The 19,524-nt window shown below is 33.5% G+C and overlaps 1 protein-coding gene across 1 annotated transcript; it reads right to left on the bottom strand.

The window, feature by feature from the left end:
- Positions 1–1,479: 1,479 nt before the first annotated feature.
- On the bottom strand, positions 1,480–12,944 carry LOC133782035 (uncharacterized). Its single transcript, XM_062221181.1, has 13 exons — positions 12,545–12,944; positions 10,149–10,222; positions 9,843–9,926; positions 9,660–9,740; positions 7,735–7,815; positions 6,811–6,903; positions 4,198–4,374; positions 3,991–4,058; positions 3,680–3,731; positions 3,431–3,484; positions 3,247–3,339; positions 2,085–2,151; positions 1,480–1,833 (listed from the first exon to the last, which is right to left on the bottom strand). The coding sequence occupies exons 1-13, from the start codon at positions 12,684–12,686 to the stop codon at positions 1,742–1,744; spliced, it is 1,158 nt and encodes a 385-aa protein (XP_062077165.1). The 5' UTR covers positions 12,687–12,944; the 3' UTR covers positions 1,480–1,741.
- Positions 12,945–19,524: the final 6,580 nt, after the last annotated feature.

Below are 19,524 nucleotides of genomic sequence, written 5' to 3'. Positions count from 1 at the left end.
ACTTTCTGTGTTTGGTTGTGCATGAGAATCTGGCAAGTTTTCATATTTTCATAAAATTAATATAATAATATATTTCATCAAAATAATTTATAAACAATTTTACTCATAAAATATTTTTTAACAGAATTAAAAAAATACATCTATTGAATACTAGAATCAAATATACTTTTTAAAATTACAAAAATACTCTTATTTTATTTATTATTTTAAACTAAAGTAATGATATAAAGATTTTACAAATCAATTTCTTTAAATAAACAAATATTATTTATCATTTTATAGTATGTATATTTTTTTTTACATATTTTCATAAAATTAATATAATAATATATTTCATCAAAATAATTTGTAAACAATTTTACTCATGAAATATTTGTTAACAGAATTAAAAAAAACACATCTATTGAATACCATATCAAGTATAATTTTTAAAATTACAAAAATACCCTTATTTTATTTGTTATTTTAAACTAAAGTAATGATATAAAGGCTTTACAAATCAATTTCTTTAAATAAACAAATATTATTTATCATTGTATAGTATGATATATGTATATTTGTTTTTATATTATAAGCTTCAAAAATAAAATAAGTCATTAGTTAAAAAATTATTGGTTTAAGATTTTTTTTTTAAAAATAATAATAATTTTGAAGTGTTTCACATTCCTGGATATCTGAAAACCACTTCTCAGATGGGTTTCACTTGAACCTAGAATCAGGAAAAGTTAAAACTCCTAAAGTACAAGTTCCCAGGTTAGAAAAACTCAAACCCAGTACCAAACATGAAAAAGTGTTCAGATTCTCATTCCCGTATCTAGATCCCTGCATACCAAACGACCCCTAAACTTAAATGACGGTGCTTTGTGGTGTTAGTGTCAATGTTGCTTTGAGGTTCTTGGTTTAGGGGATCAAAATCAGAGGGAAAGAGAGAGGAACAAGTGCAAAGGAACCAAGGGGTAGTCGTCCATGGGGAAAAAGCAGAGAGAGATAAAAAGACGGGCATTGGGCATTGAGTTATGACATGGGTATTTTAAAAAAATGAGGAAAGTAGTATACTTTTTTTATGTATACACTATTCGGGACTTTTTTTAGTTAGCCCCCCACATGACGCATAGAAACTCAAATTTCCATTGGTAATTAGAAAAAGCACTGATATATGGAGCCAAAAGTCTATAAACAATTTTTAAATATATTAAAGTTATAAAATTTAAAGTATTAATGTCTTTTAAAAAAAATTTTAACATATAAGTACTTTTTTTGTCTTTAAAAGTTAAAGATTAGTTTTAACATTTTCAAAATTCCAAAAACAAACTTGATATTTTACTTGAATTACCAAGATGGTTTTTTTCTCTATTTCCCCACATTTGAGAATTAGACATGTTTTCTCAATTCAGAGGCATAAAACTCCCTTGAAAATTTTGTCAGATGGCTGGGCAAGAAAAATAGAAAAATTGGGAGTAACGAGTAGGGAAAAAAAAATTCAAACCAAAATTCATGTTCAATTATCAGTCAGCCTCCTATTTGTTGTTGTGACTAAGTGACTCTTGTCAAAAGAATGATTCTATCACTAGTCTCCTAGTGGCAAGTAGAATGTTTGATGTGTACTGTACAAAGTCAACCTCATAAATTCAACAATCTATAATTAAAAAAAAATAATGATAATGATAATAAAAAAGTGATCAATAATCTACCAACCATAGTATTGGAGGCACATTATACAAAACACTAAAAGAAAAATAAATTAGCCAAATTTCCCAATTTCCATCTTCTTCCTCATTGCTTTTTGACCATGATATACAAAGGAATCTATTATTCCAGCTATAGTGAAAACACCTGAACATATTCAAGAGAAGCATCAATAGTTATTAGTTGCATCATAGTAACAAAGTATCAAAGGATTACTGTGAAAAATAATAATGCCAGAAGATATAGTATAAGTAAGCATGCAAAGTTTTCAGATATTTCAAATAAGCCAGTAATTATTCTGGTATTGCTTTAGTGCAATAGTTTTATTTTGTTTACTTCCTATAACTGCTTGCCCTCTGTCCTTGGAGAGAGAGAGAAGGAGAGAGGAGAGAGAGTACCTCCAATTATGGCACAAAGGTGGGTAATGAAGTGTAAAAAAGGAACACGTTCCTCTTTGAACGTTACCTGCAAAACAGATACGAATACAGTTCAAAAATTAATTTCAAGGAATGATCATGCACTTTTTGTAATTTCAAAATAGAAGCATTCACTTAATGTGTTATTTATTATCTCCTGTACAAAACCATGGATAAGCTTCCCTTTGATACCAATTATTTCTTTTTAAAACACTCAGTTGGCAGCAGCTAATATGGAAAGACTTTCAAACTTCAACTATTTGGTTATAAGAGTTACAGAAGACTTTGAGAATCTTCTTTTGAAAACTATTGGAACAAAAACAAAAGAGAGAGAGAAGTGCACAATATTTAGATCACCATACAGGAGATGTTCGTGAGATAAATGAAGATGGAATGATCTTGCAAGGTGTTTTGAGTTTTGGAAGACATTAAAAAAGAGCAGCATTTCAAGAATGTTTAGAGGAACTGATTATGGTAGTAAGCTCAGCATATCAAATTCATAATATGAAGTAAATCTACAGATAAATCAAGACCCAAAGAAAAAACAAAATGGTTGCCTGATTTAAATCAGCAAAGGCGGATCTATAAAATCTTGTTCTAGCTGCCATTATCTGATAATATTGCAGTTTCATATTTAGTGATAAAATATATGTATTTTATTAAAATGTAAATACGCAGAAATATCTGATTTAGTTATTATTAAAATTTGAATTTCCTTATTCTAGGAAGCTGTTAGATAAGTTCCTTATTTTCTAAGGTTAGTTACTATTTTCTCCATGCTGAACTGCGGTGTAAATCTGCCTATAAATAGGCTTGTATACAACAGTCAATAAATCATGAGAAATTAATTATTCTTATCTTCTTTCCACATTTAGACTTCAGGATGGTGTCATTATCTTGTTGTTTTTCCTATTTGGTCTTAGATGGTTATCATTGTTAATATATCTTCCCCTATTCTCCTCGTGGTCATGACCGTAGAACCAGTAAACGAAAAATTAAAGCAACTTTAGACAATTGCTTTCCACAAAATGAAAAAACAAAAAAGTGAGGATAGGAAAGTTTTCACTATTGACAGCCCCCGAGTAGTGGAAGGTTCTAAATATGATTAACCAGTAGCTTCACAAAATGAGTACAAAGAACAAACCTTAATTGGAGAAAAATCATAATAGAAGAACACTCCTGGAAGTGATCGGAAGTGTCCAGCTTCTGCATTTTTGAAATGCTCTGTCACAGAGAACTGCACAGTGTGCACTTAGCATTTCAGTACAATATCCAAAGAAAAAAAATGATTAACTACATAATTTACAATTAAATTTCTTACACTATACCTGATTTGATTGGACATCATGGCCTCTAATATTGGTGTACTTTGTAGGAACGACCTGTGACGCACAAAGTAAATGTCAAATTATCTTCACAAACAACTTGTTAGGACAGTGCAAGCAATAAAAAAATATCAATTAAACAAAGATTATCCAAAAGCATGCAGTCATAATGGTCCAGAAGGTCAAAATGTTCAAATAATTAAAAAAAAGAGCTCAATCAGATGAAATAAAATAAATAAATAAACTCTTTACCTTGAGGAAATACTGGTACGAACCGCTTAGTGTTTCCTGAGTCCATTTAGCCCTGAAAATGCATATAAAAGGTGATAGATCTTAGAATCAGAATCCTGGCTAAATTTATTGAGCAAGTGGTTGATGCAGGAAGAGAGAGAGATGAGAAAACATAAAAAGGGCCAATGAAGGGCAGAGAGATAAAGACAAGAGAAGAAAATGTAACCAATTTTTGTCAAGGCAATTCCAAATGCACCAGTATGGGATTGATGCAAGATAGATAATCTAATCAACATTTAAATAGAGATGCTGGAATAGAAAGATATTATTACCCATCCAGTGGATTTATCGCGCCAGGAAAATAGTCACCAAAAGCTAATTTATTTATCTTATGACTTATCTGCATCACACAAGATTAATACAAACACAAGAATGCCTCAGAGAGTATAAGAAATAAAAGACTCACTTGAGAAGGTTAATTCAATAATAGTAAACCAAATAACAATTTATCAGACAAGGGACTAAATGTGTCATAATACATTGTGAGTATCTGTTTGGAGAGCCAGCAAATCCTGCAGAAACATATTCTGATGAAAGCTTTTTCCAGGGGCAAAATGGAAACTTCCAGCCACTTTGTTAACTTCAAGAGATCCTTCAATATTACATCCCTCACCATCTTCATCTCTTATCTTTTGGATGAAACCTTCACGTTTGCACTGGAAACCAAAAAGTCATGAGAAGCTCAAATCAACTTAGAGTTATTTTCGACTCAATAATATATACAGAATTCTTGTTATAAGTTAATCATTTTTCCTGGTAGTTTCGTTTGTTTTCTTGGTTTCAAGGGTGAGAGTTACTTTTGATCCCTTTTGTGTCTATTGTTTTTACTCCTATTGAATATATTAGTCTCATTTCTTTAAAATATTGTACATGTATATGTATATATATGCATACACCCACATGAAAGTAGCCTTTAATTCAGCGTCCTTTTTTGTAATGTAATTCACAATCCACTGACATCTACAAATGAACCCACTTTATCCCCTATGAATGTAGGGTATCCCTACTAACAAAGTTTTGCCTGGTTCAATGGATTGCAAAATAATTTTCCTTTTCCTGTAGTTGCGTGATATATACTAATTGGTGCACTCGTATTACGAAGCACAGAGGAGGTAGACCATTTGCTAATATTATTAGTAAAGTATCATTTTTCTTAGTGGCTTTAATTTTATGAATGCAAGGTAGCTAGTTTCTTCGCTAAAGAAGGAATAGTCTTTTGTTTTCATAGAAGCAAAGCTTTTTCACATCCACAAAGAATTTTCTTGTTTGGAACTCTAGTTTTTATACTATTTACTGACTCCTGTAATTGAGAGAATGTTGTTTAAGTCTCCTGTATTGTTGGTACCCCTTTCTATTTAATAAAATGTTCCTATTCTGATTTAGGATATATATAATCTATTGCTAACAAAAAAATATTATATATATAATCTATAAATGTATAAGATAGTGTTTTTGTTTGCTCGATATGAATGTTGCAATATTCTCTGGTTGTTATTTTGCCTTTCTTTAACCTGCTTCTCTAAATTCTGTAAAGTCTCTATTTTCATACCCAAATCGTGAGGCTGGACAGAGTACCCTTATTTATTGTGTCTGATCGTGTCAGACAATACACGTCAGCCTTTTGGAGGAAAATGCAAATGGAGTTGGGCACAAAGCTGAAGTTTAGCACGGCCTTTTATCTCCAAATTGATTGACAAAGTGAGCAAACAATAAGGACCTTGGAAAATATGTTGAGAGAGTGTATACTTGATTTCCAAGGGTCTTGGAACCAAAAGCTACCGTTGATAGAGTTTGCTCACATTCAATTAAGATGGCTCTTTATACGGCACTATGTGGTCTAAAAACTGATCACCGATTCATTAGCATGAAGCTGGTGATAGAAAATTTCTGGATACTGATGAAGTCAACAAGGTGACCAAGGACATCAGAAAAATTTGGCAAAGATCGCAGACCTCGATTAATCATTGGCGCAAGTATGTTAACCAGCAGATGAGACATCTAACATTTGAGGTAGGAGACAAGGTCTTCTTGAAGATAGACCCATTGCAAGGAATATTGGGCTTAGGCAGGAAAGGAAAACTTAGTCCCAGATATATAGGGCCTTTTGAGGTTTTAGAAAAGGTTGGGGAAGTAGCTTATCAGTTGGCTCTTAAACCAGTATTATCCCAAGTTCACGATGTTTTTCACGTGTCCATGCTGAGAAAATACATTAACGATTCGGCTTATGTACTTAGTTATGAGCAATTGAGCATGGATCTAAGCCTAGCTATGATGAAAAGCCGGTAAAAATTTTGGATCCGAAAGACAAGGTATTATGGAGTAAGGTGATAACGTTAGTTAAGGTGCAATTGTGTACTCACGGCACCAATGAAGCAACTTGGGAGTTAGAGGAGAAGATGTGGGAGTTATTTCCTACACTGTTCTAAGTTTCGACAAAACTTACATCACTTGTAGGTACTGTAATGTAACAAACTTTTGGGATTTTTTTAATCAATATTAATGAAGTATATTTTAATCCCAAATATTGAGTTACTAACATGGGTTTGGATTTGTTATGCATTTTGGAGGTTATCTTAGTTGGAATTATGAAAAACTCTATTTAAGACCGAGCTGTAAACCGTTATTGGGGATAAATCTCGAAAAAAAAAAAGAATTTATTGTCAACAATTAATTATGGCAAAATTATTTTGGATATATAAACATTAATAAAATATAAGTATTAAATTAACAAAACTTTTGGAAAAAGAATTTTATTTGCATTTTAGAGAAAATATTTACTAAGCTTAATTGTGGAAATTGATTAGTAAATAAATTATACGAAAATCTAAATTATGTGATACATTTCACTCCTCTCATAGGGTAAGAGTCATTTCATAGCAGTCCATGGAACAAAATTCATGTTGTTAGGATCTCACATCGACTAAGTATGGGGTTGGCTAATGATTTATAACTACTTGGGCACCCTCCACTCATAGGCTAGTCTTTTGGGAGAAACTTCTATGAAGTAGTTATAACACGTCATTTTCTATATTGCAACATTTGTGCGAAGATCTACATCAAAAAATACCATATGGAAAGTATTCCAAACTTACCTGGTCTATCAAGTCTGTATTCGTCATTGCCCAACCTTTTTTCCTGTATGCTTCACGAACTTCTTCACATGAATTACAACACTCATCATCAGACTGCATGAAGAGAGAGAGAGAGAGATTAAGAATTATGGAGTAAGGAGCAGGTCATATATTAACAGATTCAAGTTTTAAACATATTAGTGACTAATAAGCAGAATTGCATAATAAAGGCTGAAATACATTTCATTTTTGTATATTGAACCTCTAGGAGAAAAAGGTTCAGCAGCTATTTGATTGTTAGGAAAGGCACCTGCAACTAATTTCCCTTCATACAAATCCTATTATCAAATGACATGAGATTGTAGAACTGTCATTTGGTATGCAGCCAATGTTTTGTCATAAGAAATCCCATCTTTATCTTTAAGCAGTCAAATGCCTCATGATTTCTTCTTCCACTTAAAGTGTAAGCAATTAAGAAATCCAATTTCACTAGGACATTCTCCTAAATAGCAATAAGTTTTATCAAAATATAATTTAAGAAACAAGATGACATTAAAATCATATTTAGAAGAAAATCAAAATCAAAGGTACTATTGCGGATGACTAAGATCTTATTTAAGTATACTACGAATCTTATTTAAGTATACGACAAATAGCCTAGAGTCATTCATCAGTATTTAAAACACATTTTCAGTTTTCAAAAGTCGCTGATTGATAAGTTTATCTCCCTGGAGCCATTCATCCGTTCTTAAGGTTTCGAGAATAAATTTCTTTAACATCAACCACAAATGGTACACATCGCCAACTTATGTTTTTTAATTCTTATTTGTTTTATCCTTCTTATTAATGGTAACATCAATGACATTGTAAAACTCTCTATATGATTTACAAATATAACTATAACTATGACAAGATGCTATAGCAACACAAGTAACTGCAACATACCGCTTCTGCCCCAAAGCATGAACCACAATATGTTTCATTATGCTCAAGCCTGCCACCATGCCTCTGTAAGGGCTTCTCAATCTGCAGGACCAAAAAGAGGGTGAGAGAGGTAAGAGCATGTCATACAGAGCGCTACATAGATAATAAATTAGATACTGTAGTTAAATAAATCAGCTCATTCTATGTTTTGACATAAAATGAAAACTTATAGTAAACAGTAGTATCAATAAAATACATCATTCTTCACTATTATAAGGCGAAAATAACATAAACATAAATGGAAGACAAGAAAGGAGAAGAACATTCAAACTGCCTATGCATTTCCTTGTGCTAGAGTTACATTCATAGTTTGTACTGCACTAAACCAACCATACCCAGGGAGCAGGAATCATTAGATTTTTGTTTTTTGAAACAGAACACCAGAACTTGTATAACAAGCAAATTCAGAGTGTAATGAAAACACTGGAGTTTTTACACTCTATCAAAACAATCATAAAAAGGATGCTCATAAAACATTTAAAAGTAGTGCCAATCCCTAAGCATATCAGAGAAAAGCCCTCCTTTAAACTCTGGTATTATACAAAAACAAAATGCTACTAGGTATTTAATCTTATCCCACAGCACATCCTCTGCCGTATTATACCTGTAATTCCTCTTAAGTCATATCATTGGTCAAGTCCGTGGCCACACTTATCTTCAAGCGTGTATCCCTTTACCTTTTAATCTTTGTCAGGTCAGGGTATTTAGGCATGAAATTCTCTTATTTTCAATATTTTAATCTTGCATCTCTAATGGATTTTCTCATTTACAAGTGTAACTTACTAAATGACTAATGATGCTCCCTAACTGTAGCCTTTTATTGTTTTACCAAAAACAAGGTTAAATTATTTTGAGAGCAAGAACACAATAACTATAGTCTATAAACAGAAACCATAGAGAGTTAATAGATTTTCCGGAAACTGAGAGACCAAAACACCAGCACCAAAAAAAAAGCTAGGCAAGACTCATAAAACCCTAAACAACTACACAGCATCTTTCCTATTACTATAATTAAACAATTAAATTCGTCTTCCCATGTCTTCAGCTGATTTTGACTTCTTTAGTAGAACCTTAACTCATCTTCAAGCTATAAACACATTGATTACCTAGTGTGACTTTGTATTGCTTCTGAGGTACTCTATCTAGGCTAGAGAAGTAAATACAGGCTGGGCTTTTTAACACGGCAAGAGTCCGACAATAGTCCGGGAGGCACAAGCATGGCACGTACAAAAATATGTGCCTAAGTCAGGCACAACATGATGTGGTGGGTCGTGCCTGCCCGAATTTTCCGTGTTAAAAAGCTGGGCCGAGCCGGCCCACATTCACACCTCTAATCTAGACCAACCAGCCAACATGTGGGTACATTGCAAGTGCCATAAGCTCTGCTTTTGTGGTACAAAGACCAACACATGAAACCCCCACCTTTCACTTCATTAACTAACGGTGATAAGAATGCTCCTTCATCATCTTTTGGAAGATCAATATAAATACATAAACACACAAAAAAATCTCTTATATTTCATAGTTAAAAGAAAAATATTCTTATGTTTTCACTTCTTAAAAAACTTATAAACTCAACTATGTCACATTATCCCCGTGTCTTTTTCTCTAGTCTTTATTCATATGGAAACTGTCAACATAATTTGATCCACATATCTCCATCTTCCTTTTCTTGTAAGAATCATAAAAAGCTTTTTAATGAAAAAAATAACAAAAAAAATCAACAGAAGGATGGAGTACTCCTGCTTTGAGTTTTTTGGATAGGCATGATTTTATGCAACTACTTGTTTCTAATTAAATGTTTACCCTAAGACATACATTCCTCCAATAATTTACACAGATATTTCCTTCAATAAATAAATTATACAGTATTATTCCCCACAAACCTTTGGTGCGCCAATTCCCTCCTGCCTTGCTTCAATTAGATTACCATGAGCATCAATTCTTTTCTTCACTATATTATGCCTCTGCAATAATATATAGCAAAAAGCCAAACCATCCAATATAATTAGGAATTAGCATCACAACCACCAAAATAAATAGAGAAGACATCTTTAACTGGAACATACTATGTCAAGATGTTGCTCTCCACTGATATCAATTGCATCGAGACTGAGTAAGGAACATGGAAGAACTGGAAAAGTAACATCAAACTGCATTCAAATATATGTAGTATCAATACACCCAAGAAACCACTGTCTGAATAAATCATATAACCAGCATGAGAAAATTTTGTGTTGCTATTTCATAAATGAGCAGAAGATTAAAGGGTAGACATTTTTATACGAATCTTTGAGTGCACAAGGGTTTTTCAGAAAGTTATAACCAGTTTGCAACAATTACAAGTTCGATGGGAAAATAATAGGATAAATTACATTGATCTTTAGGATTTCGCCTCTTGAAGTATCAACTACCAGCTTTGTCTCTTTGACAGTGTGGAGGAACAATGCTGTAAAGATAGTTAATTAGTAATTAGGAAATGCAACTGTCAGAAACAAACAACAGTACAAGTGGCTCTTAACAGGCAGTAAAACGATAAACATCATAAATGCAGGTTATGCGGTGAAATCAGCAGCAAAAGAGAACTTGCAACATTATAGTCATTTCGACTATAAACTATTTTTCCTTTTTCTAGAACTCACAAGCATTAGTTGTCATCTTCGGCCTACTGATATTACTTTACCAATCCACTCCAAAAGATAACATTAAACTAAAGTTATTGGAGGTGCCAACCATGGTATAATGCTATAAGGTCATGTTTGGAAAGTGGCATAAGATTAAATCATTTTTATGATGTGTTTTGATTTTGCAATCAGATAGCATATTGAAAATTAATCCACCTAGTATTGGATAATTTGGTCCCGTAGAGAATAATAACATAATTTTATCAAATCTATCTCCCTGTGAGACAAAAATTTGCAACTATGCATCCATCTTCTTTATCAATAATTTATTGTTTGCAAATAATGAACTCGCTGATTCTTTTTATGTTGTATCTTATTTTTCTTAATCCAATCAAATATTATCATATCCTACGTACCCCAAGAAATCTAGATCAAACAAAGGGCCAACATGCGCCACTTCAAACAACAGGGAAATGCAAACAAACAATATGCCAGCAAATGAAAAGACCTTCTACTGCAGTACATACTTATGCTGAGATTGAATGAATTAGAAAATAACTTAATAAATTAATTGATTTACATGGAGAAAAATACAACCAATTTGTACGGATCAACATATGGTGGGAAAGTAAAACATTAACAATTTACAAACCCCTAAAAAGTAAAACCTACAACCACCTAGCTATAAAAAGGAATAAAATGTAGCTGTATGCAACAAGGTTAGCGAATAAGTAAGGATTGCCTCTGAGTACGGACTACCCAAGTTTATAGAAGTTCAATCTAGAATATATTTGTCAAAAGTACCAAAGTGATATATACAACCACAGGTTTCAAGGATAGAAATAACGAGAGAGAAAGAGAAACTCGAAAATGGCTAAGTTAAAAAAATTAGTACTTAAGAAAAATGTATCACAACCCTGTCCTGAATAAGTGACTTTTTCGTTTTCCATGCATGAATACTCAGATTTTTCTTTCATTTCTTAAATTCGGATATCCCAAACTATCAGGGCCTTCATTTCCACAACTTTAAAGCACCTTTATATCTGCCCTACTAAGGTTTTTTTTCCATTTTTTTTGGACTATTTCCTAGTTGGGTTAGGTTTATTTTTTCCAACTACTGTTTCCTAAATTATGTTAAAAATCAAAATAAGTTGAAAGAAAATAAAGCTAACAAACATAATTCTCTACTCCATGAATTTTCTGAAAACCCCAAAGTTTGTTTTCCAATCATAACCATTTATGCAATGGATATTTTGTACTTCTTCACTGGATTTAATAATACAAACTTCCTAACTTGAAAAGAAAAATAAAATTGTGAAGGACTTATCTTTCTTCTTGTAGATACAATCTTTGTTCAACTTTAGCAAACATACACAGACGATGCCAAGAATTACACGCTTGACTCACTTAAGGGCAATAGGGAGGCATTATAAGCCAGCACCATCGTTTCAATAAGCAAGAAATAAACTTCATGATGGATATTAAATTAAAAAAAATCAAATAACACACCAGTATTGACACTGTTAGGGCCTGTTGGTATAATGTAGTCGTGCTTCTCAAATAATCATTCACATTGCTAGCTCCTTATTATGCTAAATCTAAAAGCTAAATTTATCAAAATGTTTATGATAGGTAGTTAGAATCTATGCCAATCACAAGTGAAACCATTTCCAAAATAGTCTGCTTCTAAAATTCATATTTTAAGGCAAGGAAGTGTAAAATAACCAAATCAAATACCATATTAACCACACATCATTGGGCTGTAGATCAGTTATATTAGCTGAAATTCTCAGTCACATCAACACTTTCGAAAGCTGTAAATGCAATCCAAACAGAGACTCTTAAGCTGTAACCAATGATCTCTGCTACAGCTTCAACCAATGATATTAAGATCCCAATTTGGATTTCTGCTTTGACGCTATCAAAACTGACCCTCCTCCTAAATTACCACAATTGTAAAGGGAAAGAAAAAAACCGATAGTTCTCATTGCATATTGACCCCTCTTCATTAAACCACCCTCCCCCACCCAAAAAAAAAAAAAAAGTCTTTCGCAATAAGGTTGGAGAAACAATTGTTCACACGCATTAAATATAAAGCATAAAAAAGAACCCTAAAATCAGCAAGAGAGAGAGAGAGGGAGACGTACAGAATTCGGAGAAGAAGAGAATAAGCATAACGAGGGAGGAGACGATAGTGATTACGCCACCGGAGAGTGTACGATTGTAGAAATCCTCATTGACTTTAGGGTAAGCATCCAAATTCCGGAGCTTAAGCACTAATTTCTCCATGGCAGACGATCTTCGAATTGAAATACCTCACCCCTAATCCTCCAATTTCAGTTATACATACATTTATGCTATATAATCAGAAATAGTTATAGAGATAGAATGAGTCGTGGTCTGGGTTGACTGGACTGGAGGTGACCGATGAGAAGCCGTGCTCTATATTCCGATCGAATTATGAAATATGAAGGCAATTATAACCCAAACAGGGCAAGGCCGTACCAACTTTACCATAATTACATGGAAATGAGATTGTACTGTTGGGATTTTTCCAAATAAACCTAATTTTATGTCTCCTTATTATCGCCCGTAAACTAAAAATTTTGTTTTTGAATTTTTTAAACAAAATTAGAAATATTTTTTTTTATTTTTAAAATATAAAAATTTATTTGGTAACTATTTTTGTTTTTTGATTTTAAAAACAAAAAATAATAAACATTTTTGATAACTTTTATTTGTATTTTTGTTTAATAATATAAGGTATTGATTTGAAAAAAAAAAAAATTGAAAACTGTTTAAAAAAAATTTTAAATTGAAAAAATTATATTTTCAAAATGTAATAAATTTTAATTAAAATTTAAAAAAATAATAAATAAAAATAGAGTTACCAAACATATTTTATGTTTAATTTTTAAATTTTTAATTAATTAAATAAAATCTATTTTACCAAATAACACTTATATTAATTTTGCTGTCTCACCTTTTTTTCTTCCAAAAATTTCATTTTTAAAGTATTTTCTAAATATATATATAGTATTTGGATTCGAACCTTGATGTGACTACGGAACGTCTCCCGCCCATGTTTTTTAATATAAAAAATATGTTGCTTCTGATAACGAATACAAATTTATGACAATTTATGAAAATGTTGAATAGCCCACGGGCCCTCACAATATTAACCGAACACCGAAAAAACCGCCAACGGCGCAAACCGCCACTGTTCGGTCGATTTGAAAATTTTGTCCGGACCGACCGGCGGAATCAAAACCGACCGAACAATATAATATATAATAATATAATGTTATATAATTATTAATTATTAAATAAAAATAAAACAAATATGAAATTATGTTCTATATATTTATGTTTTAAAAATGCACAAAAATGGATTTCAACAATCCAAAAAATTTAGTTTTTTAACTAAAACTTTCAAAAAAAAAAAATTTAATTTTTTAAAAAATAAGAAATTCGGTTTGGTCAGTTTAACCGACCAAACCGCGGTCTAAAACGGTCGTTTTTTTTCTTTTAACTGGTTTGGTCGGTTGGTTTTTGGATTGCACCAATCCGGACCGAAAATCGAATTCTGGATTTTATGTTATGAAAAAATCGCCCAAACCGACCGATACTCACCCCTAACTTATGATAGTCGATTTTGTTTACCGGCTTGATTTGTTTACCTTAAAAAATTAGTTGACGAATGAGGTATATTTGTAATTGCATCTAGAAACTAATAATTTAATGTATTGTTGGGGTGTTTTGAGTAATTTGCCTATTTGAATAAGTATGAATATTTGGTAATCGAACAAGACACATTTAATGAGTTAAAAAACACAATGATTTCAATTATTTTTCACAATTGTTATTTTATTTATGTTGTTCCTCACTGCCTTTGTGGATTGAAGTTTTAATATATTTTTATTTTAAAAAAGGTTGGATGAGAATTGTGAATGAAGTTTTAATATATATTTTTTATATAATATTTTTGGATGAGAATGGTTGCAATATTTTTTTTTAAATTTTACATTTTTTTTAAATACTCTAATTTTTCATTTTTTTTGTATGAACGATGAATATATTCAAGTATGAGTATGATAAAAGTATTCTAAACAATGAGCATAACTAGTTAAGTTGGTGACTACTTCTTTTTAGCAAGAATCAAACTAAATACCACAAAGTATGCTTCTTAGTCATGAAACATTGCACCTAGGTTTAATGAAAACATATAGTGGTTGTCCATAAAGCAAGGTAAAAGTAATTTGGTACTATATTATTGCACCTAGGATATACGTGTTTGTTCTTAGTTGAGTGAAATGTGTTGGTCGTCATGTCGAGTGGAGTCGGGAGTTGAACCAGAAAGGTCGAGTATTCTTCGAGCTGACAAGCGCGTCTGTGTGACGTGATGAAATGTTTGGTGAGAATAGTATTTTTCCTTCAAATATCTTGCATATGCTTACCGGTTCGTATGTGAGTGTCCCATTTGCTTCGTCATCTTGGGTGATATTTACTTCTTCGTAGAGGATATATAGCCCCACTTCATTGACAACGTATACTTTACCATCAATATATCGAACATTTGAAATTCCTGTGTTGTACATGCTATTTCTTTGCACTGGCAATTTATAATATTTCATTGGCATTAGTGTTCTAATTGAGACTACGACTACATGGTCCTCTTTTAGTAAAACTGTGTTTTGACTACTATTCAGCACATTAATTTAATATCCTATGACAATTATGTCGTCATTATAGTAGACACACTTCACTTTGGAAATGTTGTGTGATAGGTATATTTGAAGCATTTGGCATGAGCGGTGATCAAACAAGTGCAGAACATGATTTGTGCAGTAGACGCCATCAATCTCACTTGCACTTGGTTCCCTATAAACACATAAATAGTTGAATAAGAGGGTAAATAAACTATATATTGACATTTTTTTGGTATGATAATTAATTTAATTTTAATCATTTACCTATAGATATCACCCCTTTTGTACTCGACATGAGTAGCCATGATAACTTCAGCTTTGAACTCTGCTGTGAGGATACGTTTTGGTGTGGCAACATACAAATCTCATATAGTTACATCTTTTTTTCGTCTAGAGACAAGGGGGTGATTGTTATGCCAATGTATTGCACTTAATAAGGCAGTATTGTGCAAGGGTTAAGCTAAATGACACTCTAAAGTTTTATCTCCATTACGTATGTCATATAGTCTTAATTTATTGTCACCACGAACACTGTACAACATATTATGTTCATTTGGAGTGTGGTAATGCATTATGGATACTGGATGAGGTAGAAATGGATAATCTTGTTTTGGATTATACTAGCTGTAACGTCTCAATTTCCCTAATATGTCTTAGTGCCTTGATTAGGGAGCCAAGATGACAATAATTGATTTATTATGTGATTATATGCATGACTACATGAATTATGTGAGTTATATTATAATGTGATTATATTTGCATGTTTAGGTGTATTAAGCATGCATGTGGGCCTGTTTCTTATTAGAAGGGCATTTTTGTAATTTTGGCCCGTTGAGGGCATATTTGAATATATATGTGTGTTTTATTGATTGAGACTACATTATTATGTGGATATATTTAAGTTATTCGGCACGAGGTGATCCTAGGGAGCAAGTTAGCTGTTTAGTCATAACGGGGTTAAATACCCTGCTTAGAGCTGTAAATGTGGGCCGCCCGGCCCACATTTTTCGTGCCTCCGGTAAATTCGGGTCGGGCCGGGCCCGGCCCATATTCAATTCGTGTCGTGCTCGTGCCGGCCCATTTTTGAAAGAGTAAGCCGAGCACGGCCCATGGGCCCGGCCCATGTCGTGTCGTGCTCACTTTCCTTATTCGGGCCGGCCCACTTTCTATATTCGGGCCCACTTTTAGGCCCACTTTCTATATTCGGGCCCAAATTTGGGCCCACTTTTAGGCCCACTTTTTTTTTGCTAAAAAATGTGAGGATGGAGAATTGAACCCTCCACCTCCTCTTTAACCATCAATGGACTTACCACCAAACCAAATACATTTCTTTGTTTAAATTATAATTTTAGATATTTTTATATACTTTTTAACAATATTTTACACAAAATTATATCAAAGATAATTATTAGAATTTTAATACCTACTAATAAATGCTAAAAATTTAACTAACAAATCTTAAAATAAATTAATATAATTATAAAAATATAAACATTGAAAAAAATTAAGACATATATTATCATTTTAATTTATTAATTATTGACAAATAAAAATTTATTATGATTATTATTTTATCGTGTCGTGCTTTCGGGCTAGTTTGTTCGTGCTTTCGTGTCGTGCCTTCGGGCTTGTCGTGTCGTGCCGTGCTAAGCCAGTGTCGTGCCGTGCCTAGCCCAAGCCCATATTTTTTCGTGCCGTGCCTGGCCCAAGCCCATATTTTTTCGTGCCGTGTCGTGCTCGTGCCTCCCGGGCTCGTGCCGGTTTCGTGCCGTGCTCAAAAGCCCAGCCCGTATTTACAGCTCTAACCCTGCTCAGGGTGAGCCTAGGGGTAATTTGGTAATTTAGTACCTTACTGGGATGAGAAATTATTTGGTGATTATTTGAGAATATTGGAAGTAACGGGAATTATGAGGCGTTAATTGAGATTAGCGGGAAATGTGGCAAATGGCAATATTACCCGTGCGGGCATTAAGTGAGTAAGACTTTATTAAGGGGAATTTTGGTCCTTTCTTTCCTAGTAGTGACTTAGTCATTGAGTTCCTTTAGAGGTAGGAAACAAAGAAACATACTCAACTCACCTCTCTCTCCCTCTTTTGAAGTGCTTGGGCTTCCTTGAAGTTTTGAGGACTTTGGTTTGAATTGAAAGGAGTTGAAGCTAAGGATTGAATTGGAAACACCTCAAGGGTCGTGATTATTCATTGAGGTAAGATTGCTCTATTTTTTGGTGAAATTATGATGTGGTTTAAGTTTTGGTTAAGTTTTAAACTTATGGTTGGGTTTTGATTTGGGTTAAGGATTTGACTTGGTTTTTGGGATGTGTGTGTGTTGCTTATGATGTGTTATTGAGAGTCCTAGACTCATTTGGGACCTTGGTGCAATTTTGGGATGAGATTTTGGGAGTTTTGGCTCGGAGAAAATGGAGGAAAAACTAGATTTCTGGGTTTGTACGGGGCCGTCGCGGTGCTGGGGCGGTCCAGGACAAGGTGGCTCTGGCTGGGTGCCGCAACGCCAGGCCATTTTCAGGGGCCTTAGTTTTGTAGTTTTTAAGACAAAGGCCCAGGGGCTCAGGAGACGATTTCACCACCCCGTGTGGGGGAATTGGAGGTCTCGAGAGCACGAGATTGGTCTCGGGGTTCATTTATGGAATCAAATGGTAATAAGAACGTTATTTATGGGTTGTGGCTAGGTTACCACTAGGGCTCAAGAGAGGATTGTTCTCGGGAGTCGTGTTGCGCTTAGATCAAAGGTAAGAAAACTGCACTCAATACGTGATATATGTGATTAGGGCTTGGCCCGATTGTTAAATATAGATATGATTAAGGCTCGGGTCCCTGTGAATGAGCATGATTATGATTATACATATGATTGTTTGGTTAAGCATGTTTAAATGCTCTGTATCTGGATAATTGTTAAATGATGTATGCTTATCTACATTATTTGATTGAAAAGACTTGACTTATATGTCAAGGGCAGCAATAGTGCATTGAGCGCTGTTCGAAAGCATTGATTTATGAGTCAAGAGCAGAAATAGCATGCTGAGCATTGGTCAATATGGTTAGGCCTAATCAGGGGCGTGATATACGCTTGTCTAACCCTATGGCCATTGGAAAATTAAAGCGCCAGGTACGTTGGGCCAACTCTAAGGCTGGTTACACAAATGATAGGGCAGAGGGCCCTGGGGTGACTCTATAGTCCCATATCATAGGGCAACGGGCCTTGGTGTGACTCTATGGTTACGTATTTAGGAAAACGGGCCCCGGTGTGACATTATAGTCACTTATCTTATTAAAATGCATGCATGAGTATGGTTATTACTGCTAGGCATGTTATTATGATTCTGTGATATGTTGTTAACTACTTATGAGCATGTTTAAGTTTTCTTGCTGAGCCTTGGCTCACGGGTGCTATGTGTTGCAGGTAAGGCGAAAGGGAAGTTGGACCAGCCATGAGTTGGGGAGCTTAGGTGGTGGCATGTACATATGCGGCTGCTCGACCACCATGACCGGGGTTTCTCAGAGGAACTAGGGTCAAACCCTATTTTGCCGCTGAGGTGGGCTTGTTGTAAGTTTTGAGTTGTAATTAACCTTTTAAATGTTATTTTGGGATCCCATGTATGAAATTAAACGTTTTAATAAAATGGTTATTCCTTTTGACCAAAATATTTAACCCTAAATTGTTAATCATGTTTAGTCACACGTTTAAGGCCAAAAGACTCGTTTAGAGAGTCTAACACTATTTAAAACACACGATGTAACAGTCTTGGCTATCCAAGGCGTTACACTAGCCTTGAATTCAGTAGTCTCTAGTTCCCATGAGGCGAAGGCAGCTGTATCCATAAAGTCAGTTGAAGATGCAACTAAATATGTCGTAGGAGTTCTGATTGTGTCTTCTGCTTCTACCTCCCAACACTTTGTTCAGCAACATGCGTTGAATTGGTTTGATGGATAAAAATATTTTTGTACCTGCAAAATAAATAGTTGTTAATCAATGTGATATAATTTTTTTTGGGGGGGGGGGGAATTTGAAACTTGATGACATTAACTTACTTTATATTCTTTGTAGCTAATTATTTTGCATGCTTCATCACTATATGTTAGCATCGCTTTTTTTGGTCTTGACTTTAGTATTTTTCTGTAAATGGCAGAGTTATTGTCGAAGTACTGGCAGACATAGGCAAGCCTTTCATGCTTGTTTGTATTTTGATCAAATCGAGGAGGAAAGAAGAAGTCCTTGTTATAACAAAACTTTCATCGGGGTATTGTTTGACGATCTCTTAAGCGCGATCTAATCGGGAATATCCAATCCATAACTAATAATAATAATAACATTTGCCACAAAAAATATTAATAATAACATTAAAAATTGATATCTAATCATTAGAAAAATAGATTAAATATTAAGCTAATAATAAATATTGT

The sequence above is a fragment of the Humulus lupulus genome, chromosome 6, assembly GCF_963169125.1.
Source record: "Humulus lupulus chromosome 6, drHumLupu1.1, whole genome shotgun sequence".
In the NCBI taxonomy this organism is placed as follows: Eukaryota; Viridiplantae; Streptophyta; class Magnoliopsida; order Rosales; family Cannabaceae; genus Humulus; species Humulus lupulus.
This window is presented reverse-complemented; position numbering and strand designations above follow the sequence as displayed.

Bases quoted from the DNA above. Each gene is read 5' to 3' on its own strand.
- LOC133782035 (XM_062221181.1), bottom strand. From the start codon at position 12,686: ATGGAGAAATTAGTGCTTAAGCTCCGGAATTTGGATGCTTACCCTAAA. The intron at 4,375-6,810 runs GTAAGTTTGGAA...TTTGGTTTCCAG, and splicing joins ATACAGACTTGATAGACCAG to TGCAAACGTGAAGGTTTCAT. The intron at 3,732-3,990 runs GTAATAATATCT...ATGCATTTTCAG, and splicing joins GCGATAAATCCACTGGATGG to GGCTAAATGGACTCAGGAAA.